At 33.6% G+C, this 24213-nt stretch overlaps 2 protein-coding genes across 2 annotated transcripts; one reads left to right on the top strand and one right to left on the bottom strand.

The window, feature by feature from the left end:
- Window positions 1–3344: 3344 nt before the first annotated feature.
- On the top strand, window positions 3345–14176 carry LOC103496206 (ALA-interacting subunit 5-like). The gene is made up of 9 exons (XM_008457975.2): window positions 3345–3495; window positions 3729–3827; window positions 4598–4656; window positions 4748–4822; window positions 4939–5055; window positions 5149–5219; window positions 6803–7103; window positions 7225–7514; window positions 13816–14176. The coding sequence occupies exons 2-9, from the start codon at window positions 3731–3733 to the stop codon at window positions 13874–13876; spliced, it is 1071 nt and encodes a 356-aa protein (XP_008456197.1). The 5' UTR covers window positions 3345–3495; window positions 3729–3730; the 3' UTR covers window positions 13877–14176.
- Window positions 14177–16405: 2229 nt separating this feature from the next.
- Window positions 16406–18632, bottom strand: LOC103496205 (zinc finger protein 4-like). Its single transcript, XM_008457973.3, has 2 exons — window positions 18128–18632; window positions 16406–17572 (listed from the first exon to the last, which is right to left on the bottom strand). Exon 2 carries the CDS (start codon window positions 17477–17479, stop codon window positions 16670–16672), a length of 810 nt encoding a protein of 269 aa, XP_008456195.1. The 5' UTR covers window positions 17480–17572; window positions 18128–18632; the 3' UTR covers window positions 16406–16669.
- Between the last annotated feature and the right edge of the window lie 5581 nt (window positions 18633–24213).

Here is a 24213-nt window from a genome sequence, read left to right as displayed (position 1 = left end):
GGCTCACTCTCGGCTCGTCTCGGCTTGGCCTCGGCTCACAGCTCGGCTCAACTCGGCTTGGCCTCGGCTCACAGCTCGACTCAACTCAGCTCGGCTCGGCTTGGCCTCGGTTCACAGCTCGGCTCGGCTCGGCTTGGCCTCGGCTCAGCTCGACTCGGCTCGGCTTAACTCGGCTTGGTCCTCGGCTCGGCTCGCGGCTCGGCTCAAGTCAACTTACGGCTCGGCTCGGCTTGTGGTTCGCGGCTCGGCTGGATCTGCTGGTGGCTCGCGGCTCGGCTGGGTTTGCTTGTGGCTCGCGGCTCGGCTGGAAATGGGTCTTGGGTCGGGTCAGCTTGGAAACGGGTTCTCTGGTCGGCTTCACTTCACGGCTCGGTGCATTCCTTCCTCCTTCCGGCAACGACGGCGCTCCCCTCTGTGTTCTGTCTGCGTCGGAAACACGAGATGAGAACGGAGAGGCTGCCGGCGGTGGCAGAAACGAAGAGAGAGAGAGACGTCGGCTGTAGGTGGACGGCAGACGGCGCGACGTGCGGATGGTGGCTGCGGCGAACGACCGGTGAAGCTAAGAACGCCGACGGAGATGGAGATAGGGACAGAGGAGGAGACGGAGAGGATGAGGACACGCGCGAACGGAAAGGAAAAAAAAAGAAAAGAGAACAGCGGCGGCGTGAAGGCTGGGAACGGAGAAGAAGAAGAAGAAGAAGAAGAAGAAGAGGAAGCCGAGGGGGGGTAGGCGCGCGCGTTAGGGTTTTTTTAAAAAAATTATTTTATATATATATATATACATAAATATTAAATTAAATAATAATTATAATAATAATATTTAATAATAATAATAATAATAATAATAATAATTAATAATAATGAAATAATAATATTAAATAATAATAATAATAATATTAAATAATAGTAATAATAACAATAATGAATTATAATCATAATAAATAATATTAATAATATAGTTAATATCATATTATTATTATAGCAATTTACAAAACATTAAATTTAAAAAAATTTCGTATCCCCACAAAAGATAAAATCTACCTCGAAAAGATTCGGGACGTTACATACAGTGTATCTGTAAACACACCCACTTATGATAATTATTAACCAAATCAAATAATTATTATATTATTTCAAAGATCCCTAACCATATTCAATTGATTTCAATATCCCCTAATTATTCCCATTTTTTCCTAAAATAATTATATATTCAAACTTTAGCTACCGATTTTTCCTTCAATAGCTATTAACGCAATGAATAGGTTTTAAAATTTTAATGCAATAAATTCTTCCTTCCTAAAATAATGATAAACATGATGTAATAATTAACCATATACAAAAACATTAAAAAAAAAGTAACAGAAAAGCATTTAAAGCATTCAAAATTCAAATCTCTAAAATTCAAATTTAAATTTCAACAATTCCCTCAGATTATGGCAAATATAATGGGAATACTTAACTTTAGATTCAAATCCCAACTATCCCTAAAATCATGCTAAATAAATTGTGATTTATCTTTAATGTTGCCAACAAACCGGAATTAATGGAAACCAAAACACAAGATTCACCGAAAGACAATCTCAAATTTGAATATATTAGGAAAATACAAAATTCACCGGAACGTTCATGGCCATTAAAACATAAATTTCAACAAAGAACGGAGCAAAATATATTCTTTTTGAAATTTTAACATCTTTATATTCTAAACTACTTTAGAAAAATAACTAATATTGCATTCCCAACATTACATTCATAAGATTATGCTATATACATTTTATTTCTTTGCCCTTGTCTACCATATTTTCGTAATATCCAACCATTACCTCAAATTAAAACGTGATCCCTACAAATGAAACAAGTACCCGTATAATATATGAAACAATAATTTAATTTAATATTCATCCCTCCTTTATATTTTTTATAAAAATAAAACTGAACTTTTCATCTGCAATATTATTTTTAAGGGAATCCGTGTAAATGACAAATATAAGAGTGAAAATTAGAAAAAATAGCAAACTGTTATTTTTTCTATTTATTTATGGCAAAACCAACTGCCTGAAATAGTTTCCCACTTTTTTTGTCCGAAATTACCCCTCAATAGATGAGAACTGTCCACACATGTTCGATTACAGTGTATTTGTGAACATACCCACTTATGATAATTATTAACTAAATCAAAAAATTATTATATTCTTTCAAAGATCCTTAAATATATTCAATTGGTTTCAATATCCCCTAATTATTTTGATTTTTACCTTCAATAATTATATATTCAAACTTTAGCTATTAAACTTAGAATCAAATCTCAACCCTCCCTAAAATCATGCCAAATAAAATGTGATTTAATTATGACAAATATAATGGAAATACTTATGTTTAGAATCAAATCCCAACCCTCCCTAAAATCATGCCAAATAAAATGTGATCTATCTTTAATTTTGTCAACCAACCGGAATTAAGGAAACAAAAATAGAAGATTTAGCGGAAGACAATCAACCGGAATTAGGGGAAACGAAAATTTGTACTAAAAGAAGAAGGTGGAAAGCGACGGTGCGGGTGGAAAACAAATGCGGGTGGAAAGCCATTTGAAAATTTGAAGAATGTTAGAACTGGAGAAAATTTGAAGAAAATTTTGAGAACTCGGTATTTTTTACCGATACATGCAGAAAACAGAGGAAAAATCCAAAGGTTGAAAAAGGAACAGAAACGTGAAACGAAACAACTCACCCATACTTTGTGTGGTGCAAACCGATTAAAAAGGAAGGACGTGCAAACGGTGGAAAAGCGACGTAAGAGAAACCGATGGTGGAAAATCGATGTAAGAGAAAGCAACGGTGGAAAAATGGAAGAGAAAGCTACGGTGGAAAAATGGAAGAGAAAGCTACGGTGGAAAAGGGACGGTGCAAATGTGCCGAAAAGCCTTTACAGAAGATGGTTTATTTTTTGGGAGGGAAAATTAGGAAATTGAAAGGAGTGTATAGTATGTATTAATTACAGAGTATTTGTGGTTTTTCTTACTATTGTATTTAGGAGTTTATATCGTAAAGTAGATAGGGGCATAGTTATTCCATTTAATATGTGGAAATTAACTGTTTTGCTATTTTGACAATTTAAAAATAAATTTGTCATTTATCCAAAGTAAAACTTAGATTTTGCTATTTTTCTTGTCGCCCCATTTTTATATGAGTGACTTGAATTGAGTTGGATATGAGAAAACTTGATTAGCCTATGATGAGGTGGTGGAATTTAATTTAATTTCCTACACAAGTTGAAAAGTAAAAAAAAAAAAAAAAAAAAAAAGAAAGAGAGAGATATAATAAAAAATTCATTTGAAATAAAATACAAAAAAGGAAAATATATATATATATATGTAAACCGCGCGAAACTACTTCCACTAAATCTCGATAATGGGCGAAATGTTTTGGTAGCCATACCGAAACGAGAAAGTGGGCTCGTGAAGCAAGGGCCACCGATCGGATGAGATTCATCGATCAGGTCTGAGATTCCGGTTTCTAACTTCTATTTTGTCTTTTATCTTCAAACTCCTCTACACCCAAATCAAAATTTCCCTTAATTTTGTGTTTCTTTTGTCAGAATCGATCAACCCATCAATGAAAGATAAAAATTTGTTGTAACCCACAGTTCGATTTCGAAACAAAAGAGGATAAAACTTGCAGAAAAATGATATTGCCGTTTAATAACCTTGTTCTCTTCGTTTTGATGCGTAGAAATGAATAATACTCACGGGGCAACGAGCTCGGCGGGTAGAATGCAGCAAGGAAATTCCGATTCGTCCACTCCACCCAAGAAATCGAAGAAACCCAAATGTCATATATTTGCTCTCCTTTTCCCTAGTTTTTGTTTGTTCTGTTCGTGTCAACTGCTATAACTGTCCTTAAGGATCATTCTGTTTCGCATTTTGGATTTTTTTTGTATACGATCTCTTCCTCTCTATGGATAAATCCCTTGAAAGCGTACCTCCTCGACCTATGTTCTTGTACTTCTTCGTTGTTTGAGTTTTTTCTTTTTCTTTTGTCAAGTTTATGAGAAGCATTCCTGTGCAGCAAATTTTTGGTTTGTGCTTCTGGATCTAAAATGTTTCTAAATCTTTGCATTATAATCTTTTTAAATGCGTCCATTCTTGCATTTTTATGCTTCATTCTCATCTTATGGAGTTCTGTATTTTTCTTTAAGTTTTTTTTTCTTCCATTTAATTGTTAATGATTGTTTGGTTTACGTATACAATCCCTTCCTCTCTTTGGTTTAATCTTTTGGAAGTTCACTTCTTAACCTGTGTTCTCGTACTTGTTCGTCCTTTTGGGCATTGTTTGTTTAATTCATGTGAAGAACACCTATGTAGGAATTTTTTTATTTGTGGTTCTGGGTCTATTTGAATTCATATTTTTGCATCTTTACATTATAATAATTTTAAATGCTAGCCATTCGGATGCTTCATTCTTATGACATGGCGTTCTGTATTTCTGTTTTAGGGGGTGTTCTGTATTTCTATTATGTCTCATCAAAGTAAGGTCAATTCTTTTGGCAACGTGATAGGCACTTTGTTGTTGCTGATATTTTACTTTTAATTTGATTGCAGATTCCAGATTTACACAGCAAGAGCTTCCTGCTTGCAAACCAATTTTAACACCAGGATGGGTATCTCTAGAAAAGATTGCATTTAATTTTTCCTCTGGTCCTTGTTCTAGCATTATTCACTCTTTTATTTGGTGTCACTATTTGATTTCAGGTTATAACATCCTTCGTTGCTGTTGGCATTATCTTTATCCCCATAGGAATTGCTTCCTTATTTGCATCAGAACAAGTATTTTCTTATCTGCCCCATCCTTGCAAATGTGACACAATGCAGTTTTTATTTGTTTGTTTATTTTTGGACTACTTAGTTCTTAACTTGAGCCTTATGCCTTCCATGATATACAGGTTGTTGAAATTGTGGATCAATATGACCATGATTGCCTTCCTTCTCAGTTTCGTGGCGATCCTCTTACGTTTATTAAAGACAGCAAAACTAATAAAACCTGCAGCAGGAAGTTGACTGTAAATACACTTTCTACTGTCGTTCAAAAGCTGATTGATTCTGGTTCTGTATTTATCTCTCTTAAAGATTTCTGCCAACTTGATGCTTTTCAGGTTCCTAAACCAATGAAAGGTCCAGTTTATGTCTATTATCAGCTTGATAACTTCTATCAAAATCACCGACGGTAAGTGGAAATCAAAAAGAAAAAAAAAAAAAAAAACTTAGTGGAGTCTTGAATATGAGAAAAATAAACTGTTCATGAGCAAATATAGCAGGTGTTGATTTCGTGATTTGTGACTTTTATTCAATTATTTGAAACTGGCCTTTCATTTATGATTTAAATATGGAGTGTTATTTTTTTGGAGAAGAAGAAATCTGTTATCTGTTGCATAGCTTATTATTTAGAACTCAAGGAAGGGTGTACAATCTGTGAAACAGAATCCTATTCAAGTAAGCTCATAGAACTTATAACTTATTAAAGTTGAAAAGAGTCTGATTTAATTTGTAATAGTAAAAATATAAAAATTGTCGTTTAACGAGCAAACTGGAGGAAATGAGGCAAGATGTTAATTGGTTTCAGCTAGGCCTTAGTTTATGTCATAGTTTACTTAAAGAGAAAGTGGAAGTAAAGAAAATTTCACACTTTCTTCGTTAGATGTCTGTTGCACAAAATTACAACTCTTGTGGTGTAGTTTGATTTCTATTTATTGCTCTCTTTCCGTCCTTTGGTTTGCCCATTATTGTACTTTTTTTGCGTATGGAGATTTATTCCAACTTGGAGAACAATTCACATCTCAGTTTGGTCATTGATGGTGTTGACGAGATCGATCCACATTTAAATGGAGATGTGAAAAGATTTGGCCATTTGGTCATTTGCAAAATGTTTGGGTTCCTGTTTGCCAAAAATATGAGGTTCAATTTTAGGCTCCCTTTAGGTACTTCTAGAATATTCCAAAACTATTGTCCTATCTTGATAACATACGAGACTCTGTAAGATTGGAAAATAGAGATCATAAATCCAATTGGAAAAGGTTTTAACAAAGTTCTGATATAGAATTGGAGGCTGCTTTTGATAAATTCTTCTTCATTGATGAGACTAAATTGGTTGAGTCTCTGATTGAGGGGCCTCAAAATACCTGTAGAGGTCCTATGATTCAGTGAGAGAAAGAGGAGGAAGAGGCGAAAAAGAGAGGCTGTGGGCAAAGATGATGGGTGGCCGGCGTGGTGGGAGTGGTGATGTTAGGGATGGGGAAGGGGAAGGAGAAGGAGGTGGGGGGAGGAGAGAAAGAGTTTGTTATTATTTTTATTCGAAAGCTGCAACTCCAGCTGTTTTTATTATAAAATATGCCATGCCATTTTTATCCTACGTTGAGTAGTAAAATGGAGTATTTTTAACCATAGAGATGGAAGTGTAAGGTCTTGAAACCTCAAGGACCAAACATATGTTTTACCTAAACATCGGGGTCTAAAAAAGTAATTTTTCTTTATTTTTATTATTTCATTTTTTACGACGAAAGTAAGCAATAAATATTGTGGCACTAAAAGATATTGTGCATCTTCTTATATCATTTGGGAGAGTTCTTTTTATCATTGTCTTTTTATTCATGTCACTAGGACTTGAAGTATGGAAATTGTGTCACATGTTAACTGATACTGGTGCCTACTTTCTTATACAAGTGTACTTCAAGTCTGTAACAACTTTTTCAATTCTTTCTTTTCCATTTTAACATATTTTTCTGTTTCTTTTGACATATGAAACATTATCAGTTATGTAAAAAGCAGAAGTGATAAACAATTACGAAGCAAGGCGGCTGAGGCACATACAAAAACATGTGCACCAGAAGCAACCATTGGGAAAGGGGCCCCAATTGTCCCTTGTGGCCTTATTGCATGGAGTTTGTTCAATGATACATATGGTTTTTCCATGAAGAACAAGGCATTACAAGTTAGCAAGAAGGACATAGCCTGGAAAAGTGACCAAGAAAGAAAATTTGGATCTGATGTCTATCCTAAAAACTTCCAGAGTGGGGGTCTGATCGGTGGTGCAAAACTTAATGCGAGCATCCCTGTAAGTAAGCTTAATTTGCATTCTATCATCTCATGTCGATGCTGTCTGATTATGTTATTGTTACCTTCTCTCCTTGATTTTTGTTAATGTATGAATATGCTTTCCTTTTTGTATGTAATAGTTGAGCCAGCAAGAGGATCTTATTGTTTGGATGCGAACAGCTGCTCTGCCCACCTTCAGGAAACTGTATGGGAAGATAGAAGCAGACTTTGAAGCTAATGATATAATAACAGTGGTGATTGAAAACAACTATAATACCTATAGCTTCGGTGGTAAAAAGAAATTGGTCCTTTCAACCACTAGTTGGATTGGTGGGAAGAATGATTTCCTAGGCATAGCTTATCTTAGTGTTGGTGGACTCTGCTTGTTTTTAGCAATAACCTTCATCCTCCTTTACGTCATCAAGCCAAGGTCAGATTAATTAATCTTCTAAGAAACTTACAGATAACTGCTATGGTTATAAATTTAGGGAAAGAAAATCACTTGACTGAAATTTACCCAACATTATGAATGCAACTGCTCCTCTGTTCTTTAGTTTTGAATTTGCTTCATGAATCAGTGCTTCCATTTTCCTAATGTTAACCGACAACTTGCTAGTTGCAAATATTTTGTTTCTTTTTCATTTGTATTACTAGCTGTGCTGGAAGTTTTCATGGCTTTGCACCTTTTGTTGTGCTCAATAATTTGTATCAGTCTATCTTAATCATCTACAATTTCATATCCAACTGAATGAGTAATAGCTCCTGACCGGTTCTTCAAATGTGTAGTTAGTGACCACTATCTTCTTCCCAGTACTCAGACCTGGCATATCTTTACTTTGGATAAAACTCTAATATGATATCCTCTAAATTATATGAGTTTCCAAATAAAATTGTATTAATTTCTTTTTTTGGTCGACCATCTGTCCTACTCTCTTCATCCTTCAGCCTCTCCATTTCTCATGTGATCTTTCTTGCTTAACTTCTTCCGTATGCTCTCAAAGTTGTTTCTCCTATCTGCCCTGGAACAAAGATGAGGTATTTTTGTTCCGTAAGTTCAGAATTTTGACGTTGTATGTTTTTTTTATTTTGATGGAACCGGAGTGAGTTTCAACCGAATGAGAGTCTTTCCATTGGAAATTGTTGTCATTGTATTTGTGTGATGGAAGGTGTGTATTTGCTTTATGCTACTTTATTTATTTATTATTTTTTTTTTGGGGGGGGGGGGGGGGGGGGGGCCTTTAAGAAATTGTACTTTCATTCACATAAATGAAAAAATAACATACTAGGGCATGCACACACACACACACAAAAAAAAAAAAAATCCTAACAAAAGAGGAGTTTGAACTCTAATTACAGAAAAGAATTCCAACCTAAAAGAACAAGACCAAGGTCATAACTATAAGAAGGCGTCGTGACTGATACCTAAGAAGAGATATTACACCTAGCCACATCCGAGACCTTTTCATTGAATTTATCCACCTCTCTGAAGATTCTATTATTCCTATAAAGTCAAATGTCTTACAAAGTTGCAAAGAAACTAGCATGCCGCAACTGTTTGCCCTTTTCTAAAAGGAGAATTCATAAGTTCCTCCTTCATCATAGATCTACCATCTCTATTATGAGCTCACAAACACCAAACAATATCATCCATCAACTCCGAAGGTATCACACAAACTGGCAATCTCATATCGTACGGTCAAGGTCCTCCTTGTGCTGCCTACTGAGAGCGCACCATTGTGAGAAAAATGTTTTTATACATGATCCATGATATAAACACTCCCATGTAAAACTTGCCATGCACAAAATCTTAACTTTCTTTGGAATTTTATCCTGATAGGACAAGGAGAAACGATAGATCAAAAATAACAGTCCAAAAGAAGGGTATTTTTGAATTCTTGCGTGGCCCTGAGAATTGTTTTTCTTCTTCTAAATGGTTTTGATGATTTTGAAAGTACAAGGCTCTTAAAATTTAGGTAGGTCAAAAGTAGGTTGGCTTATGAGGTGTGTAGCTTGGAAGAGGAACAAATCTCTATCCTTCATCCATATTTGTTCTGGTGTCTCTCGACAGAGTTGGAAATCCTTTCACAAAATTTTGGAAAGATCCTTGATGAAGCACGATTATTCAATTTGGTACAGAAATCATCCCCAGACCTCCTGGCAGCGTCCTTTCAAGTCACTTAGAGCAAGTTATGTTGAAAAGGTGATGCTTAATGGATTCTTTGTTCAAGAATTTTAAAATAGCAATTCTTCCTTTGTTCTGACCTCAAAATTTCAAAGTGCAACTTAGCACTGGGTCATTAAAAATCTGGAAGTTTTGTTTTAAAAGAAGACTTTGATAATCCATGGATTATTTCAAGATTATTTACATTTGATTATTGAAAGGAAATTAGAAAAACCTTAGAGGATCTTTTTCAATAAAAAAATAATCATTAATCCTTTGTTTGCAAAGAATGCTTTGATTAAATTGGCTGAAGGATCTCTATGTGGTTTTGTACCAGCTACATTAGAAATAACAAACTACTTCAATCGAGGGAATTTTTTCTTACACTTTGGTGATTTTGAACAAATTGAGCCTCCTTTATTAACTAGGGCCATTTATCATATGAGGATTCTTCAAACCCATTTGACACTAACCATGCTTTAAAAGATGGAGTTGTTGATGATTCATTCTCCCTAGAGGGGGTGGAATATCTAAGATCAATCCAAAAAATTCTTTCATATACAAGGAATCCTTTTGAAGCTTCAATCCAAAAAATTCTTTCATATACAAGGAATCCTTTTGAAGCTTTGAAACAGGGAACTCACCATGCTGGCGCTGATCACTTACACTGAAACGACAATGTTTTTAAATTTGGACTCCAAGGAAAGTAATGTGAACACTGTTGGATTTGAAGAGCCAAACTTAAGAAAGAGAGAGAATATGAATTTTAGTTTTGAAAGGAACAAGAAAGAGGAAGTTGAAGAGACACTACTTTTAATGAAGAAAGAAAAATCCGGTTGTGTCTTCTTTTAGAGCTGGAAAGTTTCCTCAGTCAGATGGCAGCCCTCTTTTTGGTGACCCTCTTTTTTGGTGATCCTCTTTCCTCCAATCCAGTGAACAAAAAGTTAAAATCTGAAATTATTTAAGCTCTATTTTCCAAAAGAAATCAACGGCTGCTTCTCCTTTCAACCCTTCATCTTCAGTTCCCATCTCCTCTTTTTCTCTTTTTTCCTCATCAGAGTCAGGCTCCAAAGGAAATTTGAAAAGAAAGAATTTTGCTAGGATCTTTCCATATTACCTCAAGCCATTTCCAAAGTATTTTATTCGGAGAAAAATCAAAGAGAATTATGGCAAAACGTTCCTTAAAAGCCCATATTTTAGATGATCAAGTACCTTTTTTGCTTGAGGAAAATAGTGCCCATTTGCTTTCATCAGCTTATTCCAGTAGCTCCAAGCTGTTTGTAGAGGCTAATCTTGATTTATTGGAAGTTAGTTGCACCCAAATTCAAGTCCCAGCCAGTTCTCCCAAGTCATTTTCTCATCACCCTCACCCTACCCAGTTTAAGTACTCTGAGTTTTCTTTGCCTAACTCCAAGGTAAAATTTCTGAAGAGCTCTTCAAGAAAAACCCCTCTCAATCAATCCAACAAGAAGGGTGAGCCTTTTTTCGACTCCCCTTTCAGTGTTGGTAGTGAGGAATTTGGATAGGTCAACCGAACTTAAAAGTCAGAAACATTTTGAGCCTCTAGAAAGAGATCTCAATGCTCTGTTTCAATGCAAGGAAAAACCGAGATCCGCAAAGCTGCCTTTTGCTACTCATTCTTGTCTCCGGTCTTGCGAAATACCAAATCATTTAAAATCAATAGTTGCTAATTGTGGAATTATTCTAATTTGATTGTTCAGCAATTTAATATATTTCTTCTCAATATTAGACCAACTTTAATCTTTTTTGGATTTCCCTTCATATGGGTGGCAAGTAAATCCTTCACGTCGATTCTAAATAGTGGAAGACTTTTTCGAGCTTTATTTGGATTCTGGATTAATTTGGCTAGGCAGTTTCGAGGCAGCTGTTTGCATCTTCTTCATGTTTTCAGTTTCAAATTAGTTCTATGAGAGGATTTTGCATTTTGCTTTGTATTTAGATTTCTTTGGATATAGTTTGTTTAGCTTGATCTCTTCTATTTGGAATTTGTTTTTTAGCATTTGTTGTAGCTGTAGACTGAATTCTCTTTTCTCTTGCTCATAGTACAATACTCTTGTACTTTGATCTTGTACTTTGAGCTTAAGGCTCTTTTATTAATAATAATTTAAGAGGCTTGTCTGCGTTTAAAAAAAATTGGGGTCTATCAACTTCAAAGCAAGGATGGTTCTCTTCCTGAATATGATAAGGAATTTTGTAATGAATTATGATTACATGTTATGGTATTCCACATTACAATCCGAATCAGCTCACTTCGGGTGATGGACATCTCACCTCCTACAATTAGGCTCGAGTTATGTGGACAAAGTTAAGTCTTCTAGAAACGAATCATCCTTTGTTTTAATCATTAAAAAACAGAGCATGGCTAAAGCTCCAAAAAATTCATGTCAAGTTACAGGTGGAAGACCATTTGTGGAGCACTTTGAGTTTGAGCAGCAATATTGGGTACGGAAAAGTGACATATCCTCAAGGAAGATTTCAATAATTTGTGGGTTCTAACAAGATTATTTGTATTTCATGATTGGAAGGATATTTCTACTTTCCTAGAAGACTTGTTTCAAGTTAAAATCAGTGTCAATCCATTATTTGCAGACAAAGCTATCCTCACAAAGTTACTCAAGGGAAGTTAGAAGAAATGATATACACCCAGGGTAAATGGTTTGATTATGGTAAATACCATCTGGTATTTGAAAAGTGGAATGGGGCTAAACATAGCAGACCATCTCTTATTGAAGGGTTTGGAGGATGGTTATCTATCAAAAACCAGCCTCTAAACATGTGGAGAAGAGATATTTTAGAAGTTATCGGCGCCTACTTTGGAGGGTTTGAAAGCATAGCTTTAGAAACTCTAAATCGTGTCAAGTGTTTCGAAGCATGAATTAGAATTTGGAAAAATATGTGGGTTTCTGCCGGCAATGATAGAATTTAAGAGTGAAACTAGAGGAAACTTTTTCTTAATTTTGGGGATTTTGAATCACTGGAAGTCTCCAACATTGTTAAAAAAGGCTTATTTCACAGTGACTTTTCTAACTGAATTGATTTATGTATATTCAATGAAGTTCAAGTGGATCTTCCTTCAGGTAATTGGAATTTCCTTAATCAGAACATTCCATCCATCTCAAGAACCCATTGGAGGCTCTTAAAAAATTAATGGGGAAGATGAACTTGACCTGCCGGATTTTGCCAAATCCATTGATCCCTTGCCGGAAAAGACAAACCATTTCAGGCAGCAAAATTCGAACCAGTGCACAGCTGGCCAACTAGCGCATGTAGAAGAGGGAAAGGCATTGCTTGAAGAAATTTTTTGTCTTCGAAGAGAGAGAGAAGGTGGCCAGTTCATTATAAATTTATAAAAGGTTCCCCTCCCTTTGACCTTTCAGTCCTCTTCCAATCTGTTGTTTCTGTTGCTCCCTTGCAAGGTGTTTACACGTATGGTAGGCTCCACAAAAATTACTAATGGGACAACTCGTGGCTTTTGGTATGCTAATGGGGAAGAGGAAGAGGCAGAAGTTTATTTGCCTTCATTTGCTCCTACTACCGGTGGTTTCACTTTTCCTCCATCCCTGCTCAACATTTTCAGTCGAACAATTCCAAGAAAAGCTCCACAGTAAAGGTCTCTCCCTCACATGTCTGAAAGAACTCTCAGTAGTTCAAAACCTTTTCAAATATTTTTATTAAAGGGAAAACTTCTTTTTGCAATGTTTGGATGGCCTTGGTGAACTTCGATTTATGGGAAGAAAGTTGTGGTAAAGTTTCCAAGTGAAGTTCTAAGTTTTGCTTTGGTCTCCTTGATCAACGTGATCAAATTGGTGCATATACTTTTTTTTCTTTTTTTTTTTATATCCGTAAGTGTCTGGGTCAATTTACGCACATCTCGACTAATCTCACAGGACAACCACCTTACAACATTTGGGTGTCAAGGAAACTCGTAAGAAATTAATTTTTAAATAGGTGACCACCATGGATTGAACCCATGACCTCTTAGTAAGATATTGAGATCATGTCTCCGTTTTTACCATTAGGCCAATCCATGATGATTCATAGATTTAGTAGGTGATCGATATCTCTGAAACTCTTTGACCTCTTTTAATGTGTACCTTAGAGTTATCGAGTTCCTAATCAAATGGCTATGTAATAGTTTTGGAAGACATTTACAGCACCCATTGATAGTCTTTCTCAAATATGATTGGAGAGAAATACTAGGATCTTGGAAAGAAGTCGATAAGAATTTCTTCCCTTGATAAAATTTCGTTATTTTTTCTGTTCTTAGCTGATCTGCCTTGGAGGAGACCCATTATAATTACTACCTCATTTATTATCAATTGTTTTAGGCTAAGAATTCATATCTCACCAGACATTTTGTATTCTTTGTGACAATACAAGTCATATTCATATAAAGGAAAAGTGAGGCCATTTAGATAGCAATTCATGTACATTTTAGCCAATTGATTTAGCTTGAAGTGCTCGATAATATTTCATCAGTTAAATTTGAAGTTCTCCAACGTTAAATAACTTGATTAATGTTCTATCGTTTTGCTGGATTATTTTGCAGGCCTCTTGGTGATCCATCCTATTTGTCCTGGAACAGAAATGCAGCAGGACAGGCAAACTAACCATCTTCTTCTGCACCAAATTCTCTTCTAAATGGCAAAGATTTGCTGCGGTAAAAGCCAAATCAATGCTTTAAAGTCGTAGAAATGTTTTGTACGCTACTGGTAAAAGCCTACTTTATTTTACTGGTAGCTTGGACTTTGGTTTATATATGTATATTTTTGGACCATTTCTTGTTTACAAATTTTCCGGATGAAATGATTCTGTGTAAGCTTCAATGTGAACTAAAGTTTATAACCCCTTATTTTGTTAAAAGAGGCTGGGAGTTCAAATCTATCTATAGAGGAAATTTATGGCTATAATCTTAGAACTTGTTTGGATGGGTGGACACATAGATGGTCAATCCAATTAGGCTATTTTAACTTATACTTTTTGTAACTCCTTTTAAATAATGTTGAACCAACATAAATTATTTACGTAATTAGGTTTGTTAGATCCACTTGTTCTATTGATTCTCGGTTAAAAACAATGTTTGGTCTTTATCATTTTTGGTCCTAAATACTATGTTATTCTATTTCTTGAGTTTAGTTCGTAATAATTTGATTGTTCTTATATGATAAATATCATTAGAATTGCCCATTTTTATTCCATAATAATTCGGTCATTATTCGACTTAATGAAAAAAAATTCATCTCTATTCAATTTATATGCACTTTATGAAATTTCATTAAATTTCAATACTATTTTGCACAATCATTAAATTTTAAAAGCCATTTTTGAAAGTCTGAACTCTTAATTGTCTTTCATGTTTAGCAAATCAAATGATTAAATAATCTAACATAATCACTTTTTAGATCTTAACTATTGAAGCAGAGAGATAGCAAAGTTTGCTAATTTAACCCTTTGAATAAATATAGTATTCTTTCCTACTGTTATATGTTTTACTTATATTTAATTGATTCATTTTTATAATAATTATTTCTCGGGGATAGAATCTAATTTTTTTTATATTTTATAAATATTTTTAATTCTTTTTTGTTATTTACAATAATTCTTTTAAAATTCATGAAACTCTATTTACATCCTTTTCTATATGATTTCTTAAAAAACAAAAGTGAGAACAATTATTTTAAAAGCTGCAACCATCTCAAATGAAGTCTAAATCATCGTCTATAGAAAAGTATACAATTTTATCCATCGTTACTAAATTGTTATTTATGAAAATTTAAAGACTAAATGATACAAATTAAAGTATACAATTTAAATTATAAATTATCAATGGTTACTTGGGGAAGTTTAGGTACTGAATCATACAAATTAAAGTGGGATTTCAAAGGCGAAAAGTATTTTGTAACCTTTGATTTGTTTATTTAAGGACCAAAAAGAGGAATAATTGTGTAGAGGCGGTTCAAAGGAAAAATAACCCCAAGTTAAAAAACAAAAGAGTTTTGGCCCGATATCTTCCTTCAATAAAATTACATTTTAATCCTTATTCTTTCTTCGTTTTGTGTTCTTCTTTCTATTTTTTGTTAGTTTCTTTTCTCATTCTTCTTCTTTCTTTTTCTCTTGTTCTTTTTTCTTCTTTGTTTTTTCATTTTTTTCATCTTTTTGCACTGTTATCTCATGTGCTTTCTTTTCTTCTTTGTTCTCCCGAATTTTCTTAGAGGAACTAGAAAAAGAGAAAATAAAAAGATGAGCTAGAATTAGAAGTGAGAAATTCGTCAGCATTAGGCCTTCGTACACGATTTGAGGATAAAATGGTACTTTCACATGTAAGTAAAAGGTCATTTTTTTGAGCAAATTTGGATCTTAATTTGGGCCCTTAAATGGATCATCCATACAAAAATCCTGAGTTTAGAACATATGTGTTAAAATAGGTAAAATCACTTTAGTCACATTTAAAGTTGTTTGTTTGTTTTAGTAAGCAAAAGTTTGAGTATATAAAAAAATTTAGAGTACAATAAACTAAATTGATTTTGAATGATTTATTCTTAAATAATTCTTAAATTTGACAAATGACTCTCACAGTTATAAACCATTCTCGAATGTGTAACCGCTATCTGATTAATATTTTTATTACATCTGATCCATACATTAGTTTTTTCTTTTTAATCTGCAGCCCAAGATCAAATCCATCCTTTATTTATTTTTCATGTTGTGCTTAATCCACTAACATCCTATTTCATGGCATTATCAAAGCATCATAAAAGACAAAATGAATTATGAGAATAAAAAAAAAACTTTAAATTAGTTATTGAATACCATAAAAGATTTGAGCCAATAACCCTTCTGATAGAACATGAGATTCATCTAGCAAAGGTCAAAGTAAAGTCAATGACTAACCCCACTAGTCACCTCAATGATCATAGGTTTTAGATTGAGATTAAAAATGATTATGAAAGTAAAAGCTCTAAATAAAGCACCTTTTGAAAGTAGGCTTTTTTCCCCCTTTACTACTTTTTAGAAGGTTCAAAAGCACTTTTTCTGTAAGTCTTTTCTTTTTTTAAGCATTCTTCCCTGCTTCAAAGTCTTACCGAACTTACATATTTATGTACTACAAGAAGAAAGGTAAAATCAAATGAAGTAAAAAAGAGTGGATAAAATGGTAGAGCACTTGCATTACTATAAGATAAGAGCCAGCATACGAAGGAGTAGATAGCAAGAAAATGCTTCTACAAGAACCTTAAGCAAGGAAAATCACTTATAGCAAACCCACAGCAAAAGATTTATAAACAAGTACTTAAATGGGGAAAGTTTAACTTTTGTTTGATTGAAACTTGCAACACTAAACCCACCATTTATCACTTACTGTACAGATAAAGACAGCAGAAACAGTGATGATATTGACCCTTAGATTAGAGTTTAAGTGTAAGATCAAGGGTCGAATTTTCGACATCCTCCGAAGTCTTATCTGCTGAGCTTATGCTTGAAATACCAGTCAGTATGAAACTTGGTCGAGTTAGTTCATGAGTGCTTCTAGTTTCTACCATTGGACGAAAACTACCAGGCCACATAACTTCTGCTTCATCATCCTCCAAGAAAAGCGGCATGCCTATATATCCCGGTTCCGGTTCGAATCTAGCACTGCTCCTGATTTCATTAGGCTTCATTGGTGCAGCAACTCCATGGAGCAATGAAGAGTGTGCTTTGATCCCTAAGGACTTAAATGATGAGCCTTTCAATGGTAAAGATGCTAAGCTCACATATCTATCAGCTAGAATTCCCATACGCATCGCACGTTTCGCCAACGTTCGTTCGCGCTTATGTGCGTTCTGGTGGCCACCAAGAGCTTGTGAACTAAAGAACTTGCGCTGACAGTAGTTGCAAGAAAATACTCTTGGGACAGCCATTGTTGCACATGCTGTAGGTTCATTACTACTCTGATCACTTGTGCTTGACAATGAAAATCCTGTCGAATCAGGTCTTGTTTCAAGATCTTCGATGTTAAAATTGAGAGTCAATTCGAGGCAAACTGACTCGAATCCTGGTTGATCAGCAGCAGGAATATTTGGGTTAGCAAGAAAAGAGGAGTTAGTTATGAGACTATTATCATTAGAATTTTCATGGAGTGGAGAAATGTAGTTGGAAGAAGCAACTTGGCTACTAATATCAGAATCATTTGCCAAACATGAAGGCTCCTTTTCAAGGTCAAGAAATGGTTTCATTATTGAGTGCTGCTGTTGGTAGAAAACTCAAAAGCTTTACTTTTATATCTACACAAGCTCAAAATTAGGTACCAATATCACCCCAATTGCCTCCTGCCAAATGTTGAACAAGATTGATATCAGCATTATTTTTCCAGCCCTGCTCAAGAAGCTATCACATCTCATGACTACCAAAATGAAATGATTTCTATGAATTTAGTTTATCTCTCATCTTATCAACACCTAGTTTACAAGTTTTGACTGGTTTTGTTTTTGAAGAAATTAGAATAAGATATCAAAGTAACTTAAAGAAAATGGATACAGACAGTTTGCTGAAAAAGGGTGAAGATAGAGAGTTCATAAAATTCCAATCTCAAGAATATGATGTAAACTATAAAGTTCATGATGGCAAAATTTACAAATTAAGAACCAAAAAGAGGAAGAGAGGGGGAAAAACCGAAAAGGTAAGAGGGTGGGAAAAATCAATCACAAAAACAAAGTAGCTAATCAGTTCATGATGTTTCTTCTTATAAAGGCAGAACAAAAATATAGAGATCAAAACCAGAAAACAAACGAACAGTTGATAGGAGAAGAAGAAAATAAAGTGTTCTTAATCTATAATCTCAGCAAGAAAATGGAAAATAGAAGAAACACGAGGGAGATTCATACCATTTGAAGATCAAGATAAAAATCAGAAGAAACTCAAGTAGCCAACTGAAGATTCTTGAACAAATTGTTGTGAAGCATGAAAAGAGAAGATGAAGACTGAAGGCAAATAAGTGATGGGAAGTGTGGGAAGAGGAAGAAGAAGAAGAGAGAGACGAGATGGTGGGTTAATTATTGATGTAGTTTAATTATGAGAAATGGATAAAGGAATTAAGGATCCTTGTTGAGAATCACATTTGGGAGTCAATACTAAGTGGCTGATTTGTTTAGGAACTCATAGTCTAACTTCTCAGTTTCTGCTTTTATGTCAAAAAAAACTCACCACTCTGATCCAGAGTGGAAGTATTATAAAGCCAAGAAACCAAAAACATTATCAACTCCTAACCCATAACTTAGAACCATTTCTCAATGACCAAAAAAACAAGAAACAGCGACGTTATCAATCTAGAGAGAAGTATATAGTCAAGAAACAAAAACTAGTTGTAACAAATAGCTTGATTTTGGCCTTCTTTTCTCGGAAACCAAAAACAAGAAACAACAATGTTATCAAATGAGACATAGTTAACAAATCCTAAGAAGGTTGCAACTAGCTAGTTGTGCTCACGTATAAATTGAATCTAAAGTTCAGAAAAGGAGAAGCTTTCACCTAAAATAAATCAACATACATGTAAAGTAAAGATGAGTTTATTCAAACGAGTCTAACACATAACTAGATATTTTCGATTCTAACAGTTTCTCAAGAATCGAAAACAAGAAACAACATTATCAAACGGGACATAGTTAATCAATCTCAAGAAAGTTGCAACTAGCTAGCTAGTTGTGTACACATGTAAATTGTATCAAAACCTCGATAAAAGTAGAAACAACTTAATCTAAAATAAAACCAAACATATAATGTAAAGAAAAGGTGGATTTATTCTCTTGTGCTAAAAAGCAGACCATATCAAATCTAAAAAATGCTGTCTAATGTCAATAGTCACTACACAATTGACCAATGTAACTCCAAATTTTTGGGATCAAAAACAGAGAATGAATACACAAAACCAAAGAAAAACCCCACATTTGAATTAGTTGAATGTAATATTGGAAGCCTCCCTCTCCCATTTTTTTTTTTTTTTTTTAAAACTCCAAATAAGCTATAAAGGTAAGGCTATTAAGTAGGCACTAAAAGGCCTAAGCACATGTTTAAAGAGGATTCCTCCTTTATTATTATTATTTTTTGTAGAACCCATACAAACAAAAAAGAAAAAATAAATAAATTTGAAACTTTCATTGGTTCTCGATATATATAAATAATTATATATATAATATTTTGAAGTTAGGCAAACACTTTCAACTGAATGCTAACTTCGATTCTCTCGTATCATAATCTTCCACGTGAGTTTGAGCATATCTGATTGATCCATTTCTATATCAAACAAAAGGGAATGATCTATGAAAAAAGAAAGAAAAAAAAGGCCTCAACTCAATGAAACAGTATTGCCTTTCTCGAGTGTACCGAATATTACTTTTATAATAGGAATGCTAAATTACATGTCCGGTCTATATCGTGGGGAGAAAGTTAGAATTTGTTATTATTGTTTGATTTAATTTTGGTAAATAGTTTTGAACTTCCCCTTTGTTTATATGGTTTTCTTCAAATTTTATGGGTGAAGTTTGTTTAAATTTGTAGTTTAACACATACAAATATGATCGTCAATTTTATCATTTTAAAAGTTGTATCATTACTTTGGCTTTTCATAAACGTTTCAAAGTAAAAAATATCTTAAAATTTTGAATGAGAAATGTGAACTGAAATGAAACATTATGGTGATGTCAATCTAGAAAAAAAGTTCGGATTGTTACGGTCAAACTATTCTAGGTTCAAACTTCTAAGGTTTCATTAAGCAATGATTTTACTTCTTACTTTCTCCTCTTTCTACACTAGGTTACTTTTCACATTTGTTGAATAACCATTTGATTCCTCAGTCAAATATTAAAAACAAAAACAAGTTTAAAGTTAGTTTGATGAGTGCAAACGTTATTGGAGAGTAAGTTAATAAAAACATACATATGAAAATAGGATTTATAAGCTTCAAAAACTAAAAATCAAATAATTATGAAAAAACTTAAATAATTTGTAAATTCTGATACTTCTAATTCTAAAATTTCCATAAAAGGTCAAAAAGTAATATTGTAACATTAGAAAGAATGTAGAAGATTCTTTTGAAACAAATGATAAAGTTCATAAGTATTTTTTACAACTTAGTCTATTAGTAATAGCTAAAGCTAACATTGCTCTACATGTATGTGAAAGTATGATAGGCTCTTTAGGTCCCCAACTTGAAGTTGGTTAAATAGACTAAACTCACCCATATTTGTAATTCTAAGTATAAGAGTGGTGGTTACAAATATATATAACCTAAATCAACATTTAAAATCCATATTTGATACTACGTCTACTAACTTTAATTTTTGTTACATTATTTATTATTTTTTTTATCCAAATTAAAATAACATCTTGTGAATATTAAAAAGTAGGTGGTTCAAATTCTCTAATAAAAGAAAACATAACCTATTAAGTGAAAAAGACAAGCAAGCCCTTCCGAGCTCACTCCCACACACCTGCTAAAAGAAAGTGATATTTATATATAAAGAAAAAGAAAAGGAAAAAGAAGCATAAAATAAAGAGAGAATAGAGAGAGTGTGTGTAAGGCATGGCAGTTTCCGACAGCTTTGGCTTTGCGCCGCTCAGCACATCTTCCAACAACACACATCTCTGGTCCGTCATGCAGTGTGCCACACCGGCGATACATAAAAACCTTTCTTCCTATTCCTTCCTGCCTTTGGTCCCCTCCCCTCCACTCCACTCCACTCCACTCAGTACTACCCTTTTTTTTTTTTTTATTTATTTAATTTTTTTTTAATTTTATTTTATTTAATTACTTGATTAGCACTATCAATTTTGAAAGTGGATCTACCCTCTATGAATGAATATGATATTCTTTTATTATATTATATTATATGGTTTTGTAATGATAATTTGAGTCACCAATTCTTATTTTAAATTCTTATTATTTCTTACTTAATTCAAACCCCCCACTATGTTTACTTATTCCCTCTCTTTATTCCCCCTCTCATTCCTTTTTCTATTTTATTTTATTTTGTTATTTTCTTCAATCACCAATAACCATTTTCTTGCATATATGCTTCTTTCGTGGTTAGGCCCCAGAATAAAGTAATCTCTCTCTTAATATGCATATTTATGCATTTAATATGGTTTTATTTTATAATGTTTTAATACCATAGTATATGCCCTCTGGATTTTTTAAGCATGATATCCATATCATTTCTCTATTTTTTTTTACTTTCGGTGTGATACATACTCGTGCATTTTCTTTATCCTTTCATATTCTAACTTCACTTCTCAACTAAGTTTCACTTTGTGTATGATTTACCACCATTCAAGAGTAAAAATTATCTATCAACAATGAGCATAGTTTGATAGCGAACACAACTCGTTGTCTGTCAGGTATACACACACTTATATATGTAGGCTATCCAGGATCTTCCACCTACTAAGGAGGTTGGGCTTTTTTGAACATATAGCCTTTCCAAATTCTTTTAAGGGGTGAATTTTGATGTTGCTATTGGACCTAGTGAGGTGAGATTTGTGATGCTAATGGTGAGACTCTCGTGGCTAAAAGAATGTTCTAGTCTTTCATTGGTTTTGCTAGAGTTCTTCATGTGGCCATTTGTAAGGTTTTAAAAGTTACACATTCATCTTTCTTAGGGTTGAAATTGATTTATTGATTCTATAGAGTTGTCTAACAACATCTTGATAGTTAATTCAATTGTTCATTGGATTTTCTATGTGATTTATAATAATGAGGTATACCAACGAATTTAGCATAGGTATAGGGGACGGAGCCCCCTCGACTTAATTCTTTTATATTTTACATATATATATATATAAAGCTAATTTAGCACGACCAAGTCATAGCTTTCTTTAGACCCAGATTCAAGTCTCGTTTCTTACATTTTTTTTTCCGAATCTCAAAAATATCATTTATTGTTGTTTCTTACCTTTTTCTTAGATCCTGAAGATTTGGCTTAAAGTCAATCCTCCATTATTAGATTCTTTGTTAGTTGCTAACTTTTCTTCTTAGTTTTCTCATTTCTCTTGTATACTAAAAAAAACGAGCATAGTTTTAACTAACATTTACTTACATGATTTTCATGTATTTTGCTTCAATTTGTTCTGTATTCTATGTTCAATTTGACACCTTACGTTTTAAATTTCTCTCCAAATACTCAATTTCTTGTGAATAAACCATGCATAGCTATAAAATCTTTTGAACTAACATGTTTTTTATTGAGTAAGGTAACATTTTTATGGTGCTAACATTTAATTTCATTGTAACTGGAAAAAAAGGTACTCGAATGATAAATAACAAACATTATTAATTGGTTAGTAGTTCCAAATTTGGAATAGTTGTTGTGTTGTGTGAAAGGCACTATCTTGAAAGTAAATTTGGTACGATGGTGGTGCAAATTATTATTATTAGTTGCTCCCCAAAGTTATCACAGTACTATCCCCTTCAGACATGCACTCGTTGAACAAAGGGTTGAAATCACAGTGAGAGAGAAGATGAAGCCCAATGTGTTTGGGTTTTATGTCATAAAACTCGTGATTTGTGAATGTCAAACTATTCTATTATTCAATAAAATAGTTTTTCAAGTATTGTTCAATAAACTGTTATTGAATTAGAGATTTTCTCATTATAAACTCAGAATGTAATAAATCCTCTTTAGTTATGGTATGAATATTTGAACCTTATGTAACTACATAAATGTGGATCAAGTTTGTTAAGTAATAGTCTAAACGGTCTGTAACATAGGAACAAGGTTGGATGCCTTTTGGGAACATTATGGTCACAACTCATTTTATATTTAGTACAGGTGAAGTGATCCACGAGATGCTCATGTAGAGAGCAAGTGGTGGCATTCCATGAAATAAAATTGTATAAGACTGGACCATGAAATAGTCACTTTTACTCATTTACTGTTAATTGATTAAAACTGACTCTTTCAACTATTGATGACTTATGTAACTTGACCTTCATCATGAGCTAATGACGAACTCCTATCTACTTGGGATTATCTTTAGATATGTATTGGTGAAGGTAGCTTATTAGTGTGGGCTCAAATAGACTTCTCATTTCAGGGTTAGACTGGGTGGATAGTTAGGGACATACGGTGCAAGATGAAATTCACTTCTACCCACTTTTAGGATTATTAGATATGTTTTTCCCTTAAGCGATCGCTCTAGGTCTTGAATAAAGGGGGCCCGAGATGGATTCAGTGTAATAGGTTAGACCATAAACTTATTGTTCTTTAGAGGATTAGCTAAGACTTAAGAAACAAGATGTAATATGCAGGATAAAACGGTAAATTCATGACTCAGTCAATATTACAAACAACTTATGAAGGGTTGACTTACTAATCTATAGTGAGAAGAGTGCAACTACGAGCTATAATGGACAATTATGATTAGAAAACAAATATTGATTAGCTTGGTTAAAAGAGTTTAGCTAACTAATCTTGGATTGTTGGAGTTCATGATCTATAAGTCCATTAGTTTCCATTAAAGCCTATTATAAAACTAAACTTGGAAGAGTCTAATTGAGTAATTCAAATCGAGTTGATTAAAATTCAAATTGTTAATAATATTTTGATATATTTAACTATTACAAATTGAGACAGACATGATATTTAAATAGGATTTTTAAGTATCAAAAATTTGAATAGGGATTCGAATTAAGTCAATTGAGTTGATCTAGTTTCAACGAAATTTAATTCGTTAAATTAATTATTTTAAAATAAAATTTAAATTAATGCATCAATTGTAGAAGAGAATTTTTAGATCTTGCTTTTTAAAAAATAAAAGTAAAAATGTTGAACTTTCATCATTTGAAAGTCAAAGATTTACTTTGACCTTGAGTTAGTGGATAATTCCACACTTAGTGGAATTATCCCAAATTTGGTGATTAACCTATGTGTTTGATGTGTGTTATTCTTTAAGCAAGTGATCGACCAAATCTGCTCAG

This window comes from Cucumis melo, chromosome 6 (assembly GCF_025177605.1).
Source record: "Cucumis melo cultivar AY chromosome 6, USDA_Cmelo_AY_1.0, whole genome shotgun sequence".
Taxonomy (NCBI): Eukaryota; Viridiplantae; Streptophyta; class Magnoliopsida; order Cucurbitales; family Cucurbitaceae; genus Cucumis; species Cucumis melo.
This window is presented reverse-complemented; position numbering and strand designations above follow the sequence as displayed.

Excerpts from the sequence above, each read along its gene's own strand:
- LOC103496206 (XM_008457975.2), top strand. The coding sequence starts at position 3,731 with ATGAATAATACTCACGGGGCAACGAGCTCGGCGGGTAGAATGCAGCAA. Across the intron at positions 5,056-5,148 it reads CCTGCAGCAGGAAGTTGACT|GTTCCTAAACCAATGAAAGG; the intron begins GTAAATACACTT and ends GATGCTTTTCAG. Across the intron at positions 5,220-6,802 it reads TTCTATCAAAATCACCGACG|TTATGTAAAAAGCAGAAGTG; the intron begins GTAAGTGGAAAT and ends AAACATTATCAG.
- LOC103496205 (XM_008457973.3), bottom strand. The coding sequence starts at position 17,479 with ATGAAACCATTTCTTGACCTTGAAAAGGAGCCTTCATGTTTGGCAAAT.